The sequence below is a fragment of the Elgaria multicarinata genome, chromosome 14 (assembly GCF_023053635.1).
Source record: "Elgaria multicarinata webbii isolate HBS135686 ecotype San Diego chromosome 14, rElgMul1.1.pri, whole genome shotgun sequence".
NCBI classification, from domain to species: domain Eukaryota; kingdom Metazoa; phylum Chordata; class Lepidosauria; order Squamata; family Anguidae; genus Elgaria; species Elgaria multicarinata.
The window spans coordinates 13,049,698-13,071,721 of NC_086184.1; the positions used below are offsets into that span (position 1 = coordinate 13,049,698).

At 46.6% G+C, this 22,024-nt stretch overlaps 1 protein-coding gene across 1 annotated transcript in view; it reads left to right on the forward strand.

Moving 5' to 3' along the window:
• The first annotated feature begins 2,314 nt into the window (after positions 1 to 2,314).
• SHCBP1 (SHC binding and spindle associated 1) overlaps positions 2,315 to 22,024 on the forward strand; it is a 31,505-nt gene continuing 11,795 nt past the window's right edge. Inside the window, exons 1-9 of the mRNA XM_063141423.1 lie at positions 2,315 to 2,585; positions 5,278 to 5,460; positions 5,870 to 5,985; positions 7,677 to 7,885; positions 9,622 to 9,714; positions 13,385 to 13,618; positions 15,123 to 15,291; positions 16,785 to 16,905; positions 21,708 to 21,839. Of these exons, the coding sequence (XP_062997493.1) occupies positions 2,315 to 2,585; positions 5,278 to 5,460; positions 5,870 to 5,985; positions 7,677 to 7,885; positions 9,622 to 9,714; positions 13,385 to 13,618; positions 15,123 to 15,291; positions 16,785 to 16,905; positions 21,708 to 21,839 (1,528 nt within the window). The remainder of the gene's footprint in view (positions 2,586 to 5,277; positions 5,461 to 5,869; positions 5,986 to 7,676; positions 7,886 to 9,621; positions 9,715 to 13,384; positions 13,619 to 15,122; positions 15,292 to 16,784; positions 16,906 to 21,707; positions 21,840 to 22,024) is intronic.

Genomic DNA, 22,024 nt, shown 5'->3' on the forward strand with positions numbered 1-22,024 from the left:
TGCCGCCCGTGCGGCGACGGCGGCAGAGCCCGATAAGGGACCAAGGGGGAGGGGGGCCTTACCTGCCTCCGTCCGCGGTCCGTTGGCTTCTTCAATTGAGCCCGCGGTTCAACCAGGAAGTCTGGGCCGCATGCGGCCCAGACTTCCTGGTTGAACTGCGGGCTCAATTGAAGAAGCCAACAGACCGCGGACGGAGGCAGGTAAGGGAGAGGAGGGTTTTTTTTCCGGGCCCTGCCACTGTCGCCGCATGGACGACAGCGACAGCAGCAGGGCCCGGTAAACCCCACTTTCCTTTCCGGCGGAGCTCCGGATCGAGGCGAAGGATCCGCCTTCACCTCAATCCTCTTCGCCACGCTCCGCCGGCCCCCCAATCCGCTTCGCCTCCGCCTTAAGGGGAGGCGAAGCCCCCCCGCTCCGCTTCTAATTCGCCGGTCCGATTAGAAGCAGAGCACATCCGTAGTAAACAGTAAAGCCAGAAGGAAAGTAATTGCAGAAAGTGACAGTCACATTTATTACAATGCTTTTAAGTTCCTTCTGACCTCACTCTTTACAATCCTCCAATGTAATTTATATTAGCCTGAAACTTTTGATAACACTGTTAATAAGGCAATTGTCACTGTCACTACTTGCTGCATTGAATTTCCTTTTGGCCCCAGCGTTTACAATCTTCTCTCCCGTGCGCTCATCCACCCCATATGCATAAAAACCTGAAACGCTCCATGCCGTCTCGTGCACCATTTCATGACAGCTTATGCCGGAATAAACGTGTTAAATCTTCAAAATGCCACAAGTCTCTTCGTGGTTTATTCGGGTTTACTCAGAAGCAAGACACACCGACATCAATGGGACTTCCTGCTGTGTGCAGGTGTTTAGTAAGCTCCAGCTTACTATGCATAGTAATTTGGGATCGTAACCCCGTTGAGCAAAATAAGGAAGGACAATGCAATCCGACACGTGTCTACGCAGGAGGGAGTCCCATTTAGTTCAATGGGACTTACCCTGTCCCTAGCAAGTGTGCTCAGGATTGGAACCTAGCGGTACATCTAGGGGTGAGCATATTACCCCAACATTAAAATCACTCCACTGGCTGCCAATTAGTTTCCAGGCAAAGTACAAAGTGTTGGTCATTACTTTGAAAGCCCTCAATGGTTTGGGTCCAGGTTACCTGCGGGATCGCCTTCTCCCATATAGTCCGCCCCGCACACTCAGGTCCTCTGGGGTGAACTTACTTCAGTCAGCTAAAACTAGGCTGACATCAGTTTCCCAGAGGGCCTTTTCTTCTGTCGCCCCCAGATTGTGGAATAGCCTGCCAGAAGAGATTCATAAAATTAACTCTCTGTGTGATTTTAAGGCAGCTTTAAAGACTAGTCTTTTCTGGCAGGCCTATCCAGATCAATGTTAAATCATGAATTTTTAAGATGTATTGATTCCTATTCTAATGTTGTTCCCCACCTCGATCCAAAGGGAGAGGCGGGTAAGAACTAAATATATTATTATTATTATTATTATTATTATTATTATTATTTAGGGTGACCATATGAAAAGGAGGACAGGGCTCCTGTATCTTTAACAGTTTCATAGAAAAGGGCATTTCTGCAGGTGTCATTTGTTTATATGGAGAATCTGGTGAAATTCCCTCCATCACAACAGTTAAAGCTGCAGGTGCCCTGCCCTCTTTTAAAATGGTCACTCTAGTATAGTTCCTGCAGCTTTAACTGTTGTGATGAAGAGGGAATTTCACCATGTTCTCCATATACAAATGACACCTGCTGAAATCCCCTTTTCTATGCAACTGTTAAAGATACAGGAGCCCTGTCCTTTTCATATGGTCTCTTCTTCTTCTTCTTCTTCTTCTTCTTCTTCTTCTTCTTCCTCTTCCTCTTCCTCTTCCTCTTCCTCTTCCTCCTCCTCCTCCTCCTCTTCCACGTGTCTACTCAGGACACAATCTCCCTTGAGCTCAATGGCTCTTACACTACTGCTTTATAACGGTTTTGAAAACTGTTCCGGCCCAGGACACATTCCATATACCGTTTTCAAAGTGTTATATCCTGCTTGGCGTAGACCCGCGCGACTCCTGCCTCCCTCCGGGATAGAACCTTTGGGCACCGCCCGAGTGTCTCAACGTTCCAGAAACCCCCTTTCCCGCTTGCCGATTGGCTCCGCGGCATCCGGAGTCTCCCTCTTCGGACCAATCGCGTCTTCCTGGCGCCTGACGTAAAGGGAGGGAGGCTCACCGCCCGGGAAGGTTTGAAATTTGCAACGGAGGCTCGTCGACCGGTGCGCGGGCGGCGGGCTGGCTGGCTGGAGGAGTGCGATGGACGAGCCCACCGGAGAAGGCGGAGCTGCGGGAGCAACGCTGGCTGAACAGCGGCCCGGATCGCCGCTGCCGGTGGAGACGGCGCCGGTAGAGCCCCTCAGCGTGCCAAGGAGAGGCGAGGCGGCGGCACCGCCCGAGAACCGACCAGAGGAGACGGTGAAGGCCGCGGTGGTAGAAGAAAGGGACCAAGAGGGCGGCGAGCAGGGAAGGGAACCTTTGCACCCTGCGCCGGCTGAGCCGCAGGAAACAGGAGAGGATGTTCAACTAGGCACGTATTTGTTTGTTCCTTCTTCTTTCCCCCCAGATCCATGGTTTTGTTACATTTCGAAACCGCCCTTCCTCTCGAGGAGCTCAGGAAGGAGGATGTTATCTTTCCACACCCTATTTTTTTTAAAAAATATATCCTCACAACAACCCTGTGAGGTAGGCTAGGCTGAGAGTTTAGAATTAGTTTAAGGCCTTTTGGTGAACTTGGGGACTGAGTGGGGGATTGGGATCAGTGTCTCCCCAGTCCTGTTCTGGTGCTCTGCCCACCACATCGCACTGGTTTCCCTCTTGGGGATTGTAGGATGGAACTGCTAGGCAGGATCTACTGCTAGGCAGGATCTACTGCTAGGCAGGATCTACACTATTGCTTATAACGGTTTATAATGGTTTTGACAACTGGGCAGGATCTACACTACCGCTTTAAAACGGTTTATAACAGTAGTGACAATTGTTGGGGCCCAGGATACACTCCAGATGCAGTCTTCAAAACGTTTTCAAAGGGTTGTATCCTGCTTGGTGTAGATCTGGCCTAGTAGTCTGGATTCAAACTTGCAAAGTTCATAGAATCATAGAACCATAGAATAGTAGAGTTGGAAGGGGCCTACAAGGCCATTGAGTCCAACCCCCTGCTCAATGCAGAAATCCACCTTAAAGCATCCCTGACAGATGGTTGTCCAGCTGTGTCATGGAATCCCTTTCAACTCTGTATCCATTTGGAATAAGTTGCACTTCCTGGTTCTGTGCTAACAATGGCAATACTGGGTTTCTGCCTTGCCTTCCAAAGGAAGTTCTGGGGGCCGAGGCTACAATTGCACTGAAAACTCTTCAAACTACCTGGACTATGTAGTTCTGATAGGGGTGGGCTGTCTCCAATCTTCTTCATTTTATACTAGAATCCTTGCTGGCTTGCAGATGAGAGACAGATCGCTCTGTCTTGGGCCGGCCCTACCATTTGACAGAGTAAGGCAGCCAACTAAAGCTGCTAATTTTCATTGTCATTAAAGGACAGCAAATTGTTTGTTTGCTTGTTGTTGTTGTTCTTGTCAGGGAGGGGAAAAGATGCTTGTGGGATTTTCTGACCTAGATGCCAAAAATAACTGGACCAGCCCAGGGTGCTATGCACTGTGATTTGGGAGGAGGGGGGACCATTTGGTGTTCTTCCTCAGGCGGTAAAATGTCTTGGGCTGGCTCTGACCCTGTCCCCTGCCCGTCTTCTCTGTTTTGCTGCTTGCTGTGGAGGAAAAGGCTTTCTTTCTTCCATGGCTAGCATAGGAACTAAGCAGGGTGGTAGAAGAGGATTGGAGTAATCCGTGCCTCCCCTACCTGCTCGCTCACTCGCCTGGATATAATGCCTGGTCACCTATGGCGATCAGGTGAGCTGTTAAATACAAGGCTGCTTTAAAGCCCTGGCCAGTCTAGGATCAGGGTACTTGCAGTACTGTCTGCTTTCTTATAAGTATCTCTGGATCTTTAGATTGTCATTGCAGGCTCTGCCTTCTGTGGTAAAAGGTGTGGCTACTAGGGGCAGGACCTTCTCAGTAGTGGCCCCTCAGTTGTGGATCATCTTCCCCATGTCTGTTTATCTAGCGCCCAATCTAATGGCGTTTTGGTTCTACTGTTAACAGTTTTGATGATTTCTACCATGAAATTATTATATTCCACTAGTTTATTATTGTGGTGCTTTGTTAGTTAATTTTAGTGTTTTTAATGGTGTTGTAAACTGCCTCCCATTTTCCAGTAGTAAGCATTTCTTTGAAAGGTGCCCCCCACTAACTTACTTAATAAAATGCTGGAATGTCATGGGGTGCAAGCATTTTAATAAGATAGTGGGGACACCTTTTGGAGAAATGCTTACGATCGCAACATGATGTGTTGTTGTTGTTATTGTTATTATTATTATTATTAATAATAATAATAATTTCTGTTCCCTAACATTGCTCTGTTACACAGTTATTCGCAATGGGAACTACAACCTCAAAAGTTGTATGCCTTGTACTTTAACAGCTGGCACGGGCGTGTGCTGAAACTAGAATTGTGTACAAAGGGCCTCTCAACCGTCACTATCCTATTTGTGAATACACAGAGAGAAGTATTCTCACAGCTCCTGTGGAGTAGGGTTCACCATTACCAGCGGCAGTAGCACGGCATCTCCACCCACCCCTGTGTTTGTGTGTTCTTCTCCTGCAAGGGGCAGCAGCAATCACCTTGGCCTCCCTCCCCCCCCCCCCCCCCGTTTCACATCCTCTGCACTGCCCTATACCTATTGTCATTCCAGGCAGCCAAAAGCTCCCTACCACCACCACCGAGAATATTTGGAGAAAACTCTGTTGAAGTGACTGTTCTCTCTCTCTCTCTCTCTCTCTCTCTCTCTCTCTGTGAGTGAGTGTGTGTGTGTGTGTGTGTGAGAGAGAGAGAGAGAGACACAGAGACAGAGAGAGAAACTTCAGCAGATTTTCTCAGCCTTTGGAGACATCTTGGCTCCTCTCCAGCTGAAACTGACTAGCGTCCTGGTCATATGCTGTATTGAACTGCAAATATGTAAGTGGCAGTTAGCTGTTTGGGAGAAGAGAGGCTTTGTACCAGAAAAGCCAAAAGGTTTCTTCTGATCTGCTCTCCGTCCAACAATAAATCCATAAAGGCGGGTTGAACCTGATCAAAATAATTGGATGGATGACTTTTCTCTTTGCTCTAAGATGAAGGCGATGAGAGTGAGGGCAGTGAATACGGCAGCTGCAGCGATTACGGAAGCCGGGGAAAGCCAGGGACGGCCTTACAGAGGCTCATCCCAGAAGGGAGCCTGCTCTTCCCGGACACTTTTGAGACGAACCACCTCCTCTTTTATGAGCGATTCAAAGCCTACCAGGACTACATGTTGGGTGAGTCACCCCTCGCCTTCTAAGGGTTTGGTCTTGATATCGGTGCCATTCCAGAATGACTTATCATTCATGTCAGCCGTACCCAACCGCTCACCCTTTAGATGCGAGTTCCCATCATCCCCAGCTAACATGCTGGCTGGGGGTGATGGGAGCTGTAGTCCCACACATCTGAAGACACCAGGTTGGGGAAGGCTGATCGACGTATTTGTCCGTTGAATTTATAACCTGCACTTTTAGGTTGAGAACCCACACAAGGCAGGCTTGCAGAATAACCAGCATGGCTCTTGTTTGCATGTTCAGATCTGCCTTGTGTCGTCGTCCCCCGCCCTGCTCTGGGCCTAGATAATGTGCAATCAGCATATGCTCTCTCTCTCTCTCCCCACCTCATCTCCCCAAATTTGGTTTCTAGCTGACTGTAAAGCCTCGGAGGTGAAAGAATTCACAGCGGAGTACTTGGAGAAGGTCCTTGAACCCTCAGGGTGGCAGGCCGTCTGGCGTACTAATGTGTTCGAGGTGCTGGTGGAGGTAAATGCCATTTCATTGTTTAGATCAGGCCTGGGGCACTTATGGCTTTCTAGATGTTTTGGTCTCCACCTACAATGAACCATTTACTTTGCTATTCCTGAACTGCTTCTGCTCCTAGCTTAAAATGATCTGTGCTGTAATGTGCTGTGCTTGTGGCATAGAATTGGTGCAGAGCAGGTGGACATAAAACATAACCTTCATGTGCCACAGAGACTTCCCTCCAGCCACTCAGAGTCAGTAGGCAAGATGTCCAAGTGTCCCACATTCTGGCCTGGCTTGGCTCTACTGAGGCCTTGGTTCTTGCCTGGAGAGCCGGGTCTCCCGAACCCTAATTCAGAAAAAAAGGCTGAAGGGGATTGAAACAGGGGTTTGGGGACATTGTGTAAAGCCACGTCAGCAGCAGTTTTAAAGTCATGTTGACTGGCCTTTGTTTAAAACAATGGACGGGGCCTTTTCGGTGGTGGCCCCCAGACTGTGGAACGATCTCCCTGACGAGGCTCGCCTGGCACCAACGCTGCTATCTTTCTGGTGTCAGGTTAAGACTTTCCTCTTTGCCCAGGCATATGGTGGCACATCTTAATCACCCACATTTTTAGTTCTTAACGGTTTTTAATGCTTTATGTGTGTCTGTATTTTAGAATTTTAAATTTTGTATACTCGTTATCTTAATTTTAGAATTACTGTGAACCGCCCAGAGAGCCCTGGCTATGGGGGCGGTATATAAGTGTAATAAATAAATAAATCTACAGTATAAAACTGCAGTATAAAAATAATAACTGAATAGGAGGTAGCAGCAGTGCAGAGATTTAAATTACAATCTCAGATATAAAACACACCCAAAAAACTAAAATGCCTGAGGAAATAAAAAGGTCTTCCCCTGGTGTCGGAAAGAACACAAAGTTTGCACTAGGGTTGTACATCAGACACGTTGATTTGGGGGCCTCATAGCTGTCACTGTAGCCCGAAGATGGCACCATGCATGATTTTACTGGGTTTAACTGGTTGTACCCAGCTAATTTATTTAGTTATGATTACATTTCTATGCTGCCCGATAGCTGAAGCTCTCTGACCAGTTTTCAACAATTGAAACCGCAAACTACATCATAATATACAACGGCCCCATTCAGAAGACACCTTAAACCATGGCTTTAACTACAGTGGTTAAGCCAGAAAGCCGGGCCGTGTTCAGAAGACACCTTAAACCATGGCTTTAACCACCACCACCCGTCTAATTTGTATACCGCCTTCCACATAAATATGCCCAAAGTGGTTCACAACATATATCAATTCATCATTACAATCAACAGTCTCTAGCACAATTCATCTAAATGTGTAATACGACAAACAAAATAAACAATGCATTTCAATAATGTGAACGTTCTAACATTTTACATTCACTATTAAATAGACACTACCAATAAGCCTTATTCACTGTGGTTAAAGCCACGGTTTAAGGTGTCTTCTGAACGGGGCCCCTATAACATGTAAAGGTTTAAAATCACAGTAAAAAACTACCAAGCGAAATAAGACCTAGCGGCAATGCAGGAATTTAAAATACAATAACAGATTTAAAACAACAGAGTATTTATGTATTTGGGTTTATTTTAGAAAGAAAGTGGGGGAGAAGTTTCATAAATGGAAGAGGCAAAAACAATGCACGGCTTCTTACCTGTCTCTGCTTAATATACCAGGTTGTTGATGTGGAGTGCTCCACCCTGAAGGCCGTCGTGCGCCTCTGTGAGCCGTTCCTGTGCGAGACCCAGGAGGGCGCTTTTACCCTGGAGCGCATGCGAGAGCTGCTGGAACTGAAGGAGCACCGGCTGCCGTTGCAGGAGCTGTGGGTCGTCTTCGATGAATCGGGGGAGTTTGACCAGACGGCGCTCGCTATTGAGCATGTCAGGTAGGTCGGGGCAGGTGGATCGGCGTCTATTGGGAACTCTCTGGGTGATTTGCACTAGATTGGCAAGGCTTTCTGACTCCTGGCTGTCTAAAACGGAAAGGAGAAACGTGGGATTGCGGTGGAGAAAACTTGGAGTGAATTTGTGTGTGTGAATGTGAGTGAGCGAAAGGACTGAGAGCTTAGTCCTGGGTCTGTGCTGGGAAAACCAGGAGTGGATTTGTGTGGGTGTGAAAGGACTGTGAGCTCAGTTCTGGGGCTGTTCACAGATTCCCGGGTGGAGTATGTGCTCCAACCTTATTGCTTAAGGTCTGACCTTAAGGAGACTTGTCAACTTAAAAGTCTCTTAGCATTTAAGATAGGGTGACCCTATGAAAAGGAGGACAGGGCTCCTGTATCTTTAACAGTTGTATTGAAAAAGGAATTTCTGCAGGTGTCATTTGTTTATATGGAGAACCTGGTGAAATTCCCTCTTCATCACAGCAGTTAAAGCTGCAGGTGCCCTGCCCTCTTTTAAATCTGGTCACTCTAGTATAGCTCCTGCGGCTTTAACTGCTGTGATGAAAAGGGAATTTCACCAGGTTCTCCATACATACAAATGACACCTGCTGAAATTCCCTTCTCTATACAACTATTAAAGATACAGGAGCCCTGTCCTCCTTTTCATAGGGTCACCCTATTTAAGAAAGCGATCAAGACTGATCTCTTCCGGCAGGCCTACCCAGCAAAATTTTAGAATGTTTTTAATATTTTTTAAATAATGTGTTCTATGTTTTTAATCAATTTTATGTATTTATACTTATTGTCGTTCCCCGCCTTGATCCAAACAGAGAAGATTTTTTTTTATATTATTATTGTTATTGTTATTGTTATTATTATTATTATTGTTATTGCTTAAGTCTCAAGTGTATGTCCTGTCGCTCTTTTGCACCTGTGTCTGCTTGGTGGGTCTTGAGCAGGACCGGCCCTCTCATGAGGCAGGGTGTATCATCCACCTTGGGTGGCAGAGTGGGAGGCGTGGCAATTTGCACATGCCTCTCCCCAGATGGGAGGACCTGCCGATGCCATGTGCCTGCTCATACACCAACCCACCCTTTACGGCCATTGCCATGTCTTACTTCCCACTCCACTATCTACCTACCCGCCTTATTGCTGTCACGTCTCACTCTGCAGATCCTCTCAGAGCGAGCAGCAGATAGACGAGCTTTCTGAAGAGCTGTGGGCCTCTTCAAACAGCCAACCAGGTCCAAACAGCCAACTGGGTTCTTCCTTAAAGCCAGGCTTTGTGGGCGTGGGTATCCCTGAAGCATTGTGGGAGTTTTTGTCCCTGGTGGCGGCTCCGATTCCGGTAGGGCTGTGAATACATTCTGGATTGTAGTCAGAACCAGCCGGAAACTCTAAAAGGTGCTATCCAAGCTGCTGACCCTATTTCGGGAACAGGGCCTTTTTGTCGGAGGCACGGGATAAAAATACTTTAAATAAAAATTAAAACAAATCTCCAAAAGATGAAACTGCAAAGAGCAGAGATCTAGAATACGGAGGAGCGAATTCAAGGGATGAAAAGGGTTCTATTGTGGAATGAGAAGATAGGAAAACCGGCACGGCAAAAGCTGGGCTGAGGTGGAAATTGAAATGGGAGATGACGTTTTGAGATTCCTGTATTCTCTCTTGCGTTGTGAATCTTGTCCTCTGTTTCCAGGCTCCGAATTAGCCACTCAATTTGCTCTTTTGTTCGGAAGGTTTTTCTACAAACACGTTTGGCGGAGCTGGGATGAAGAGGACGATGATGACTTTGATTACTTTGTCAGATGCGTCGAACCTCGTCTCAGATTGTAAGTGCCTCTTACAGATATTTTTGAGCCCTGGTGTTGGCTATTCCTGAACAGCTTCTGCTCCTAGCTTCAAGTGATCTGTGTTGCATTGTGCTGTACTTGTGGCCTAGATTTGGCACAGAGCAGGTGTTCTGCCTCGGAATGTCCAGCTGCTCCAGCAACAAAGAAATTTGCAGTCCAGCTCCTGTGCGGGAAGGGGAAATTGGCAGTTCGGCTGTGTTTAAAAGCCTCATTCAGGGGCAGACTGAGTACTGGGAAGAGCCCCAAGTGGTAGAAGGCGCTAAAAGACACTTAGATCAAGGCAAGGAGGTGGAAGAAAGGGTGCAGAACAGGCACTTTAATATCTTGAGAAAAAAAGGAACCGAATGAAGTGTTGGCGGAGAATGAGTCTTGAGGAAATGGAGGAATTGATTGAAGAAGTGAATCGGACAGCAGGCTTTGAAGAAAGCGTCACAGGATTTAAGACCGCTTTCCCCAAACTGGTGCCCTCCAGATATTTTGGACTACCTCTCTCATCATCTCTGCTCATAGGCCATGATGAGTGGGGCTGCTGGGAGTTGGAGTCCAAAACCTCTGGAAAGCAACAGGGAAATCAAGGCTAAGTTGAGGGGGGCTGTGTACTGCTGCAGTAGGGATAGAAAGTGGAAGGCAACTGAGGCCGGTCAAGAGATGGGGTGGCTAAAGGAAGCAGGACAAAGTAGCCAGTCGCCTGAAAAGACCACTGAGTAGTGGAGCCATGGAGTTGAAGGAAGAGGGGCCCAGAGAGGAAGGATTGAAGCAAAACTATAAATAGGGCCTAGAAGAGGCAGGGGATCAGTCATGGATAGGAAGGCAGGAGAGAGAGTTGAGGGGGAGACAGGATTATTAGTCTAGCCTTGGGATGGGGAACCTCCGGCCCGTGGGCCGAATTTGGTCTGTCAGGTCTGTGAGGCCCCCCACTTCCTGAAGAGCAGCAGGGCTTCCTTTGCATGCCATTCACCCTGTCTGATAGGTGAATTCTGTAACATTTTAACGCGGCCATCCTAGAGGGCAATTGGTGTCATATGTGGAGATAGAGATGAACCTCATACCATAATAATAATATAATATAATATTTCTTACCCGCTTCTCTGATCAGATCGAGGTGGGGAACAAGAACAAGCATAAAATGCACAAAATACTGATTAAAAACATAGCATGCACTGTTAAAAGCATCCTAAAAGCATATTGAAAGTATCCTGACCCGATACCCGTTGGACGCCCATGAGCAGGACCTGAGTGCAAAAACATCCTCCTGCTCATGTATCTCACCAACTGATAAATAGAGAGGTAACATATAGCCAGTGTGGCATAGTGGCTAGAATGTTGGACTGGGAGTCGGGAGGTCCCAGGTTCTAGTCCCTACTCTGCCGTGAAGCTCACTGGGTGACTTTGGGAAAGTCACTGACTCACCCTAGCCTACCTCACAGGGTTGTTGTGAAAAATTATTATTATTATTATTATTATTATTATTATTATTATTATTATTATTTATATCCCACCTTTTTCCCAGTACTGGGACTCAAGGTGGTTTACAAGATTAAAACACGTACAATTAAAACATAAATATAAATCGTGTCAGCCACCTTGGGTTCCTTGTAGGAAAACAATCAAATCAATAAATACATAAATTATGATTTGTTGCCACTGATAACTGCATCCTCTATTCTTTGGCTTCTAGTTCACTTGACAGAATAGGATTATTTTTTTTTTAGTAGTTATATTACTCATTTGTATTCCGTAAACCTTGCAGGAGAAAACAAGTTTTAGCAGGAGAGTTATGGGTTATTGTTAATTCTGTCGCATGCATGGCACCAGCTCGCCTCTAGATGGCAATATAAAACTGACTTGTAGGATTTTGTAGGAGGGAGGCATTTTTAATTCGAGGAATTCTAGCTTAGTCAGAATACATGCAGATGCTGGGAGTCTCCCTCTGGCCCAGGAATATGGATCTTTGGCTGTTTCTACACCTGCGTTTTTTCCTGGGATCATCCCTGTGCACCCAAATGACACAAGGGGATCCCGGGAGCAGGCAGGGATGATCCCTCCATTTTCCTGGGATAACCCTTAGGTGTAGAAAGGGCCTTGGTGGAATAATGCAGGATTTGTCCCCCTTCACCCCAGTTTTGCCAAGCTCATCTTAATGTTACAAGTCCCCACTTTCTTTTATTCCTGGAGAGTGATAGCCAAACTCTCTGCTCCTACGTAACTGTGCACCTTTGGCCATATGCCAGGTCCTCTTTTTGTTTTGTTCCCTTGCTCTTTAATATTTTTAAGTCATGCCAAAGTGCTCCTATTCTGGGAATTCGTCAGAAGAGCTTTGCTGCATCAAACCCCAAATCCATCTAAATTAGGAGTGTTGGACCTCTTTCAGCCCAAGGGGCCGGATTCCATGTGGGAGAAGCTCTTCGGGGGAGGAGCGCGTTCCAGTGGTGGGTGTGGCCAATGGCAAAAGAGGCGTGGCCAAAATATTTTCACTTCATGCTCTTACTGCCAGTAAGTGAGCCTTAGGGGAGGTATTTCAACCTTTTAGAATGGGGAGAAAAACACCGCCAAAGCCAGGGCACCACCCAATGATTGGCCTTCCAAGGGAAGGGGACGTGGCTATTTAAGACAGTGACCAGGTTTGCATGACCACTGCAGCCCACCATGGCTTATTTATTCAAGCCACGGTGGGCTGCGGAATTCATGCAAACTCAGTCGCTCTCCCAAAACAGTTTGAAGGGGGATCAGGCCGAGTCAAATTAGTGGTTTTATTATTGTATGCTGTTGATTGTTTTTCTGCCCATAAAAACCCTTGCATAAACCACCCTCACTGGGTTTGCTAAATGCGGTAAGCCACGGCAACTGCCCGTCACGGCTGGAATATTCAAAAGGGCGTCTGGCAAGAGTTAAGCCATGGTTTGTTGTTTATTCGTTAAGTCGCTTCTGACTCTTCGTGACTTCATGGACCAGCCCACGCCAGAGCTTTCTGTCGGCCGTTGCCACCCCCAGCTCCCCCAAGGTTAGGTCTGTCACCTCCAGAATATCATCCATCCATCTTGCCCTTGGTCGGCCCCTCTTCCTTTTGCCTTCCACTTTCCCTAGCATCAGCCTCTTCTCCAGGGTATCCTGTCTTCTCATTATGTGGCCAAAGTATTATGTACTTTGTATTATGTACAAAGTATTATGTGGCCAAAGCCATGGTAGGCTGTAGGAATTGTGCGAATTGGTCTTGAAGTTACTGCCGCATCTTGTGGTAGCAAATAGCATAATTGAATTATACACTGTGTGAAGTCCCCCCCTTTTGTCCTGGGTTTGCTGCCAATCGTTTTCACTGGGTGCGCATGAGCTCCAAGGGGGAAGTGGGGAGAAATTCTTTCTAGCTCCGAATTCTGCAATCGGGATCAATGGTGGTAAATTCCCGTATTCCTGCATTTTTTTTCTTAACTCCGGCTTCCTTCGTACAGATCTATTCCTATCCAGCCCTAACCCTGAATTCCAGGTACTAACTCTGGAATTCCAACATCCTAACCCTGAATTCCAGGTACTAACTCTGGAATTCCAACATCTTAACCCTGAATTCCAGGTACTAACTCTGGAATTCCAACATCCTAACCCTGAATTCCAGGTACTAACTCTGGAATTCCAACATCCTAACCCTGAATTCCAGGTACTATGACATCCTGGAAGACCGGGTCCCTTCCGCTCTTGTGGCGGACTACCACAGCCGGCTTTCCCAGTGTGAGGAGCTCTACCGCATGTTCTTAGACCTCAGGAACAATATCTCAGGCAGCGATTCGGACTCCGAAGCAGAAAACGTCTCCATGGTGGAAGGCATGAAACTCTACGAAAGGATGGAGCACCTGAAACAAAAGTTGAAGATTATTGAAAATCCTCTATTGAGGTAAAGTGAATTTGTATCTTTTTTTTTGCGTTTAAAAATATAATGAGTTTATGGGGGTAGAGCTGTGAAGGCATGGGACCCCCCCTTAGAAAAAAAAGCCAGGGAGGAAAACCCTAGGAATTTTGGGGAAATTGGGGGAAAATTTTCTCTCTGTTCCCCCCGCCACGCCTTCACATCTCAATGTGAGGGTTTAGTGGGGAGTCTTCCACGGGATCTGGACGACTGTTTTTCCTAGTAGTGCTGGCTCCAGGTCCTTGGGAAAGACGCCCTCGATGCCCCCCTCCCTCGGTGAATCTCCCTTATTTATTTATTTATTTATTATTACATTTATATCCCGCCTTTTTTCCTCTTAAGGAACCCAAGGTGGTGTACATAATCCTCCTCCTCCTCTCCATGTTATCCTCACAACAACAACCCTGTGAGGTAGGCTGGGCTGAGAGTCTGTGACTGGCCCAAAGTCACCCAGTGGGTTTCCATGGCTGAGTGGGGACTAGAACCTGGATCTTCCGACTTAGCCACTACACCACACTCTCTCCCTTCTCACCACTATTGTCACCAGCTGCTCTTGCTTCTCTCCTCATTGCTACCACTTGCTCGCTGGGCAGGCAGAGAGTCAGTGAGTAAGTAGGCAGTGGCTTCTAGGGCTCCTCTTTCTCGCCAATTCTGTTGTCCAGGCCAGAGTGAGAGGCGGGTGAACAAGCAGGTTGTAATGATGAAGAGGAGGAGTAACTTGGGGTGGTGGACCTCTATCAGGTGCCTAGCCATGCCTACCTTTGACGCCTGCCCTATTTTTCCAGCTGAAGTACAAGCCGTGTGCTAACCTCGATGGCCTTGCTGAGCCTAGGTACCACAACAGACGGAGATATTAAATGCGTGAACGCATTCAATTTGCTTTCCCCCCGCCAGACTATGAAAAGGATTTTTTTAACTCTTTCCCCCAATGCCATGTTCTTAATGAACCTGCCCCAGCAAAAACTGTTCCCCCCCCCCCGCCAATCTGCTATAATGGCAGCTTCCCTCATGGAGGACTTGGCAGGTCTGAGGGTGGCATTTGTTGGAGAACTGGTGTGGAGAGAAAGGGGTTAACCCCACTTCCCTACGCACCAAGGTCCCACTCCTGATCAGAGTCCCGCCCGTGACTGCTAACTTTATAGGGTGGGGTGGGGAGGAATGTGCTAAATGCAATCATTTTTTTTTTTATTGCAGCCTCCTCCAAGTAGAATTCCTAGATGGATGATACTTGGGGTGGGTGGGAAGGAGGGAAAAATAGATGATACCCTAAATCAGCCTTCTCCCGACCTGGTGACCTCTAGATGTATTGGACTGCAACTCCCATAATTCCCAGCCAGAATGGCTGTTGGCTATGAATTATGGGAGTTGCAGTCCAACACATCTGGATTTAGTGTACCACCTGTTTTGCCCTCCCCAGTATAGCATCCATCTAGGCATTGTACTTGCCCAAGGATGAGGGGAAAGTCCCATGACGCTGCTGCTCTTTTTGAAGGTACGTGTTTGGTTATCAGAAACGTGCCGGCCTCCAGGCGAAGGGAGTCCGTCCGTCCGGTGCCACCATCACTCACGTTGTGTCTTCTACCGTGATGTCCAGCCTCTTGCAGTGCCTGATCAGGGACAAGCTTTCGCCAGAGCCTTTTAACGAAGAAATCGAAATCCAGGTGCAGTAGTTGCGTTTCTTTTTGCTGCCTCGTGTTTTCTATCTGAAAAAAATTCCCATCCATGAAAGCATTTTCTCCCCATTCTCTCTGGGCAGCAAACGATGCAAACGTGTTCTAAGACAGCTATAAAGAAGTCTGCTCCACAACCTTTAGGAGCAGATAGAAATTTGCGCAAATTGAACAGGGGATCGTTGTGCAAATTTCTCAATCGATCGCTACTTGATTGGCGCAATTTTCCCCTTTGCGCAGAGCGAGCGGTGTGATGTTTTACTGCATGTGGCTATGTTGTTAGGTGTAATATGGAAGTTTGTTAAGGTTTGCAGAGTTTAAAGAAGGTACTCACTGAGTGTTTGTAGCAGAATGGTAAGTAGGAAGCCATGGAGGGGGGAGTGAGTGCTGGATGGAAGGAGAGTGCTGGTGTAGCATCTGGATTGGCTGTGAGAGAAGGAGAGGAGTCAGAGGACTGTGTGATATATATGCTGCTGCTGACAGGTATGTGGGGATATATGAGAGAGAGGTTTGGAATTGAGATATGAAGGGTCTGCGTGCTTTGTTTTGGTGGATTATAGTGTGGGAGAGAGAATAGTGTGGTTTAGAAGGGGTAGAGAAGTTCGGAGTACTTATACAGAGAGCCAGTGTGGCATAGTGGCTAGAGTGTCAGACTGGGAGTTGGGAGATCCGGGTTCTAGTTCCCACTCAGCCATGGAAACCCACTGGGTGACTCTGGGCCAGTCACCGACTCTCAGCCCAACCCACCTCACAGGGTTGTTGTTGTGAGGATAAAGTGGAGAGGATGAGGATTATGTATGCCACCTTGGGTTCCTTGCAGGAAAAAAGGTGGGATATAAATGCAATAATAAATACAGTTACATTTGAAACATTGAAGTGAAATTACCATCTGAAACTGTTACGCATTGTACTTGAAAACCCTGCGCTTCTGAACTGAGAGAAACCATTAAGCTTTTGAACCTGCAGTAACGTCTTGTTATTAAATGACATTCATTTACACCTGGTGTGGTCATTGGAGTACCTGGGGAAGGGTACAGGTCGATCTATGGTGGCAGCGGAAGGGAGAAGTTTGGGGCGAGGGTGCGGATCTGTATAGCTGTGGGGCCTAAGCAGAAGAAGGCACGCCACAGGGACGGCTTTAGCATCCCAAAACCTTGATGAAGGCACCTGACCTGGGTCCTTTGGGTTCCAGAAAGAAGAAGAGTGGTTCAGAGTAAACCCAGTGAAGGGTGGGCGTCACAAGCGGTGATTGCAAATGCGAATGGGAATCGGCCTTGAAATGAGTGGCAAGCTGATGTTCTGAGAGTCTTGGACATCCTCAGCATTGTTCGTTCATCCGTCCCTGGTTTTCCGTATGCCTGCATGCATGTGCTCTAAAACCATGCAGTCCTGAAATGGAAAGAGAGTGGGGAAAGCATCCTCTCTCTTCCTCCCACTCGGGCGCTTGCTGGTTGTTTTTATGGCATCTGTGTTCCTCTCCCCAGTTCCACCGTGACCCACAGTCTGCTGTCAACGCTTGCTATGAAGGGGATCGAGTCATAGTATGTCCTGGTCACTACACCGTTGAGGGCATGTTGTACATTGCAGACTCCATTGAACTAGAAGGTAAGAGCTTCTGCTCGTAAAAAGACTTGACATATTTTCCTTCTGGCTAAAAATCAGGTGGGGTTCCCTTCCAGATGATGTTGGACTACATCTCCTATCGTCCCTGACGTTTGTCCGTGTTTACTGCGGCTGGTGGGTGTTGGGAGGCCCATAGCTTCTCCAGCCCTGCATTAAAAAGTTGTGCCTTTTTTAATGAATAAATGAAAATATTGGTGTCTTACTTGCAATTAAGCTGTTGTGGTGGGGTGGGGGTAGAATTGGGGCAGGGGAGAGGCAGAGCATAACACTGCTATTGAATGGGCTGCACTGACCGCCCCCAACCCAAAGAAGCCGCATTTTAATTTTAACACTTTGGGCAGTATCCAACTCCGTCAGTTCACTGGCTCAAAGAATACTGCGCTGGCAAAAGCTAGATTCCAGACCATGCACAAGAGAAGTAGCCACCTAAAAGTTACATTTGCACAACTGTGGTTCTGCAAGCATCGTATGCAAGCAATTGCGTAATGGAAATATTCAGCGGAAATATTCTGCTAGCGCTCTTTGAACTTGCGGAATGACATTGTTGAAAACTTCCCCTATTAGGTATCATTAATTACAAATTAAAACTGGGTTCAACTCCCCCCCTCACCCACTATCTGTTGGGGTGTGTGTGTGTCCGTTGTGTTGTACCATTGTTAATTTTTTAAATAGCAAGCCCTTTACGTACTTCATGAAGGGTGCAAGCCGCTTTGGAGATTCGTAACAAAGAGGAGGATGCGAACTTTTATGAATATTTAGGGCTGTGAATATCCTTTGCTAAAGGACTAATTAAGAAGAAACAAAACTCTGTGCCAAACCCTGCAATTTCCCTTTTCTCTTACACTTTTATTATTCTGCGGTTATGTTTTGGGGGTAGGTGGGTTGCTGCCTGATTTTATTTCTTGAGGCTCTAGCAATAAAGAGGGTGGTGGTGGTACATTTAGAAACAAACAAATAAATCTCTGGCTGAAACGGAGCATAAGTCCATGTAAGTGAAATAAATGGACATTCTTCTCCTGTTTACTCTCTTCCCAGTTGTCTATCATGTGAAATATTTGACTGCAAGCTCCTTGGGGCAGGCATCTGATCTGTTGTGCATGGTGCTCTTGAGCCAGGGTGGACAGGAAGTAGATCTCCAGATGTTTTAAATGTAAACTCTCAGCATTCTTGACTGTTGGCCATGTTAGCAGGGCTTCTGGGAGTTGAAGTCCAAAACATCTCGAAGTCTATCTTCTGAACACCTGTTCTCTAGGAAACACAGATTGTTGTCTGTGTATAAACACATACACACAAATGAAACCATTGGGAACTATGCAGACCGGTGAAGCCTCTTGCAAAACATAAGAACTGCCCTGCTGGATCAGACTGAGGGTCCATGTAGTCCAGCACTCTGTCCACACAGTGGCTGACCAGCTGTCGACCAGGGACCAACACAGCACCCTACCAACCATGTTCCCCAGCAACTGGTGCACACAGGCTTACTGCCTTGGATACTGGAGGTAGCACATGGCCATCGTGGCTAGTAGCCATCGATAGCCTTCTCCTCCAGGAGTATATCCAACCCCCTTTTAAAGCCATCCAAATTGGTGGCCATCACCACATCTTGTGGTAGCAAATTCCATAATTTAACTCTACCACTGAGTTAAGTCCCTTCCCTATTTCAGGTCCACCATGCAGCTGTTAATAAAATAAGCTGTGCATCACTGCAGGGCCATCGCCGTGTTCTGGAGGCAGCTTGGGCTGTGGTCTCGATCTCTATCTTGTCAAAACTTCTTAATGGAAACAGAGCCGAGGGTTTAATTTCCTGCTGTTTTCGGCTCTTATTCCCCCCTCCCTGGCCTGTCGTGCTTTTTTATTTATTTTTATGTTGATTTTCTTTTTTCTTCCCATCTCTCGTGTCTTTGATTTATACCCACATCCGTGACAGTGTGCAATGCCCCTGCAGGATAGAGGGTTTCAATAAATTTCTTTTATCAGTGGGAACGAGGATAAGATGGTTTGGGCACGCGGGGTGGTATTTATGACAAATCGCATCCCATCAGAGGGGTCAGGCGAATGTTAGCAAGCAAATTAAAGCACACGAGAGCAGACATAGCCACCAGCTTTTAAGGAACAAAAGCCGACGTTGAGTTTATTCACGGAGTCGACTCGGTGATTGAAGAAGCGCCAGGAAGTCTTATCGCTTTTTGTTGGAAGGTTTTTTTTATTTTTTAAATTTCCTTTCCCCTTTTTGAAAGCTGAGGAAAGCCGATGGAAATGAAAGGATTCGGTGACACTGTAACGACGTGGGGTATCAACGATGTTGGATGAGTGTTAATGATGTGGGGCGGGGGGAGATGAGGAGACCAAGTTGAGCTGTTGTATATTGGCACGGAGCACTCAAGGTCAAGCAGAAGAGATTATTTCCTGACCGATAAACACTAAAGAAAAAATAAGAAACCAGGAAAGAACTGCAAATCTTACACAGGAGATCAGTCCTGTACCATTCAAATAATTCATAAAAGAAAGCTAAAACTTGGCAATAAAAGGTACAAATGTAGGTGAAGTGGTGTAAGTGGTACTAGCGTGGATATTTTTTGGATCCATGCAGGGGCGGCGCTGCCATTTAGGCAAACAAGGCAGCTGCAGAGGGAAGCAGCATGGCCTGCCTGGTCCGCAGCCTCCGGGACTCGCAACCCGTCGCCCGCGTCCAGCGCCGCTGTGGGCTCTTTCCGGCTGGCACAGATGCAGGAAATGCTTGCGACCCCTAGCAAAACTCTCCCTCTCTCTCTCTTTCACTCTGAAGCAAAAGGAAACGGGGTAACTGGATTCTAAGAAAAATACTTGGGAGTGTGGGGTGGGGAGTGTGGTGATTGCTTTGAAGCATTACTTATAACTGAGTAGGTGTTTGTCGTAGATATTTCCTTCATTTAAAAATAAATAATCCTGGTCTAGTTAGACCAAGGGCGATCATACACATGTCTATTCAGAAGTAAGCCCCAGTGAGTTCAATGGTGCTTACCCCCAGGTAACTGAGTATAGGATTATCACCTAGGTGTGCTTCCCTGTAAAATCTTGTACTGTGTGTGATCGTGGGGCATGGACGTCCGTCGACGTGCAGGCATGCAAGGGGCTAAGCAGTGCTGCTGCAGCCCATTTGCACCCCTCCGGGCACCTTCAGTCTCCGCGCAAGATGGCGGGTGCCCCCCACGTTGGATTTGCAAAAGACAATCAAAAACGGATTATTACTTATTCTGCCAATTTAAAATAAATTTAGCAGTTTCAAGTTTTGTGCTTTTTATTTTTTCTTCAAAACATATGCTCTTAAAAATCGCAATTGGCCATTTGGTGGGGTGTGTGTGCAAGTATCTCGCCTTGCCTAGGGCGTAAAAGAATCTGGCACCAGGCCTGGATCCATGCTGAAGCAGTCATTTGCTAAGCAGTAAATCTGCTACTGAAGAAGTCTGTTCAGTCGAATCGCATTTAGCAAACAATGATACACACTTTTAATAGATTGACCTTGTAAGCTGAGATTGAAAATTTGTCATAGGGTTATGATATGGTTTAGCTGTCTTTCAACACGTTGAAGCTGGTTCATTTTGCGGTGTTTGTCGATTTACTTACACGTGTACATTTTTGTTCTGAAGTTTTAGCTATGATTTAGCCTTTTGTTCTAAAGTTTTCGCCTAACACATTACCCAATTTTCTGAATTTGTGCAAATTCGCACTTGCGCCTTTTGAAGGGATTCACGCGTTTTCATGCTTTAGCCTATAGGAGAAATGTTCAATTTTTTTTCTTTATGTATTTTTCTACAACTATATATCAAATTTTGGAAAGTTAGGAAGGAAAAAAACAACAACATTCTGCAAGGTCATGGAAATCATGCAGCTTGTGAAAAACCAGTCCGCTGAGGAATCTGCAGGTTGGACTCACAGAAATCTGAACACATTTGATTCTATTGCATATTTCTCTGACATTCTTAGTCAGCCATAAGGGATGTGATTAGCGGAAGGAGGCATGGCTATCTTGGAACCCTGGGTGGGCTTGATTTGGCTTTCGGGTGGGCCAGATTCAGCCTTTGGGGCTCAGGTTATACACCCCTGGTATACATGGTTGCTGGTCGAAAGAGGGAGTGTAAATCCCCACTGGATTTGCTTCTCACTCTTTCTGCATGCCTGAAAGCTCTCTTGGAACACTTCCTTTTGGTTTCCTGTTACTCGGCTAGTATTAATCAAGCACCTTCTTTTTGGGTTTGTCTTTTGAACAAGAGTTTGTTCTTGAATTTTAAACATTCCAGAAAGATCTTGTGGCTCTAATAGTATCTGTGTTATCACATGCCTTATTGTTATTCTTGCTAGCGACAAGCTGTAAAAGCTTTACATGCTCGTAAATTTCTCTAAGTGGTTTCAGGTAAACAACTCTGGATAGCTTAGTTAACTCAGCATTGTAGTTTTTTTGTTTTTTTAAAAAAAAGTGGGTGGGGAGGGTGTACCTAAACGCCGTAGAGCTGGGCAGTGTAAATCGGAAGCTAAATAAGCATATGGAAATAAGCCTGTGTTTCGGGGCAATAGGCCTGTGTGCAATAGTTGCTGGGGAACATAGGTGGGAGGGTGCTGTCCCTGGCCAATGGCTGGTTGGCCACTGTGTGAACAGAGTGCTGGACTAGATGGACCTTTGGTCTGATCCAGTAGGGCTCTTCTTATGTTCTTACGAATAATAGCACCCCCTAAGGGGTTCAATTAGCTTCTGAGCTGTAGTAACCTACTAAGATATTTATACTTTGGTTCTGTAACTTTCTCCAAAGGCTACGGTCTGCCGGATGACATCGTGATAGAAAAACGAGGGAAGGCAGACGCCTTTGTCGAGTGTACGGGAGCGGATGTGAAAATCTCCAGTCTGAAGCTCATTCAGCATGATGCGGTGGAGGGCGTGTTGAGTAAGTTCTTGGAGCTAAGCGCCTGACCTCCCGAGAGGAAGGATGCCTTGCCCCGGCAACGGGTGTTTTTAATTTGCTTTATCCATTGTTACATTTATATCCTGCTTCTTCTCCCCTTGCAATGAACCCAAGCTGGCTTTTACGCTCCTCCTCCTCTCCATTTTATCCATACAACAGCCCTGTAA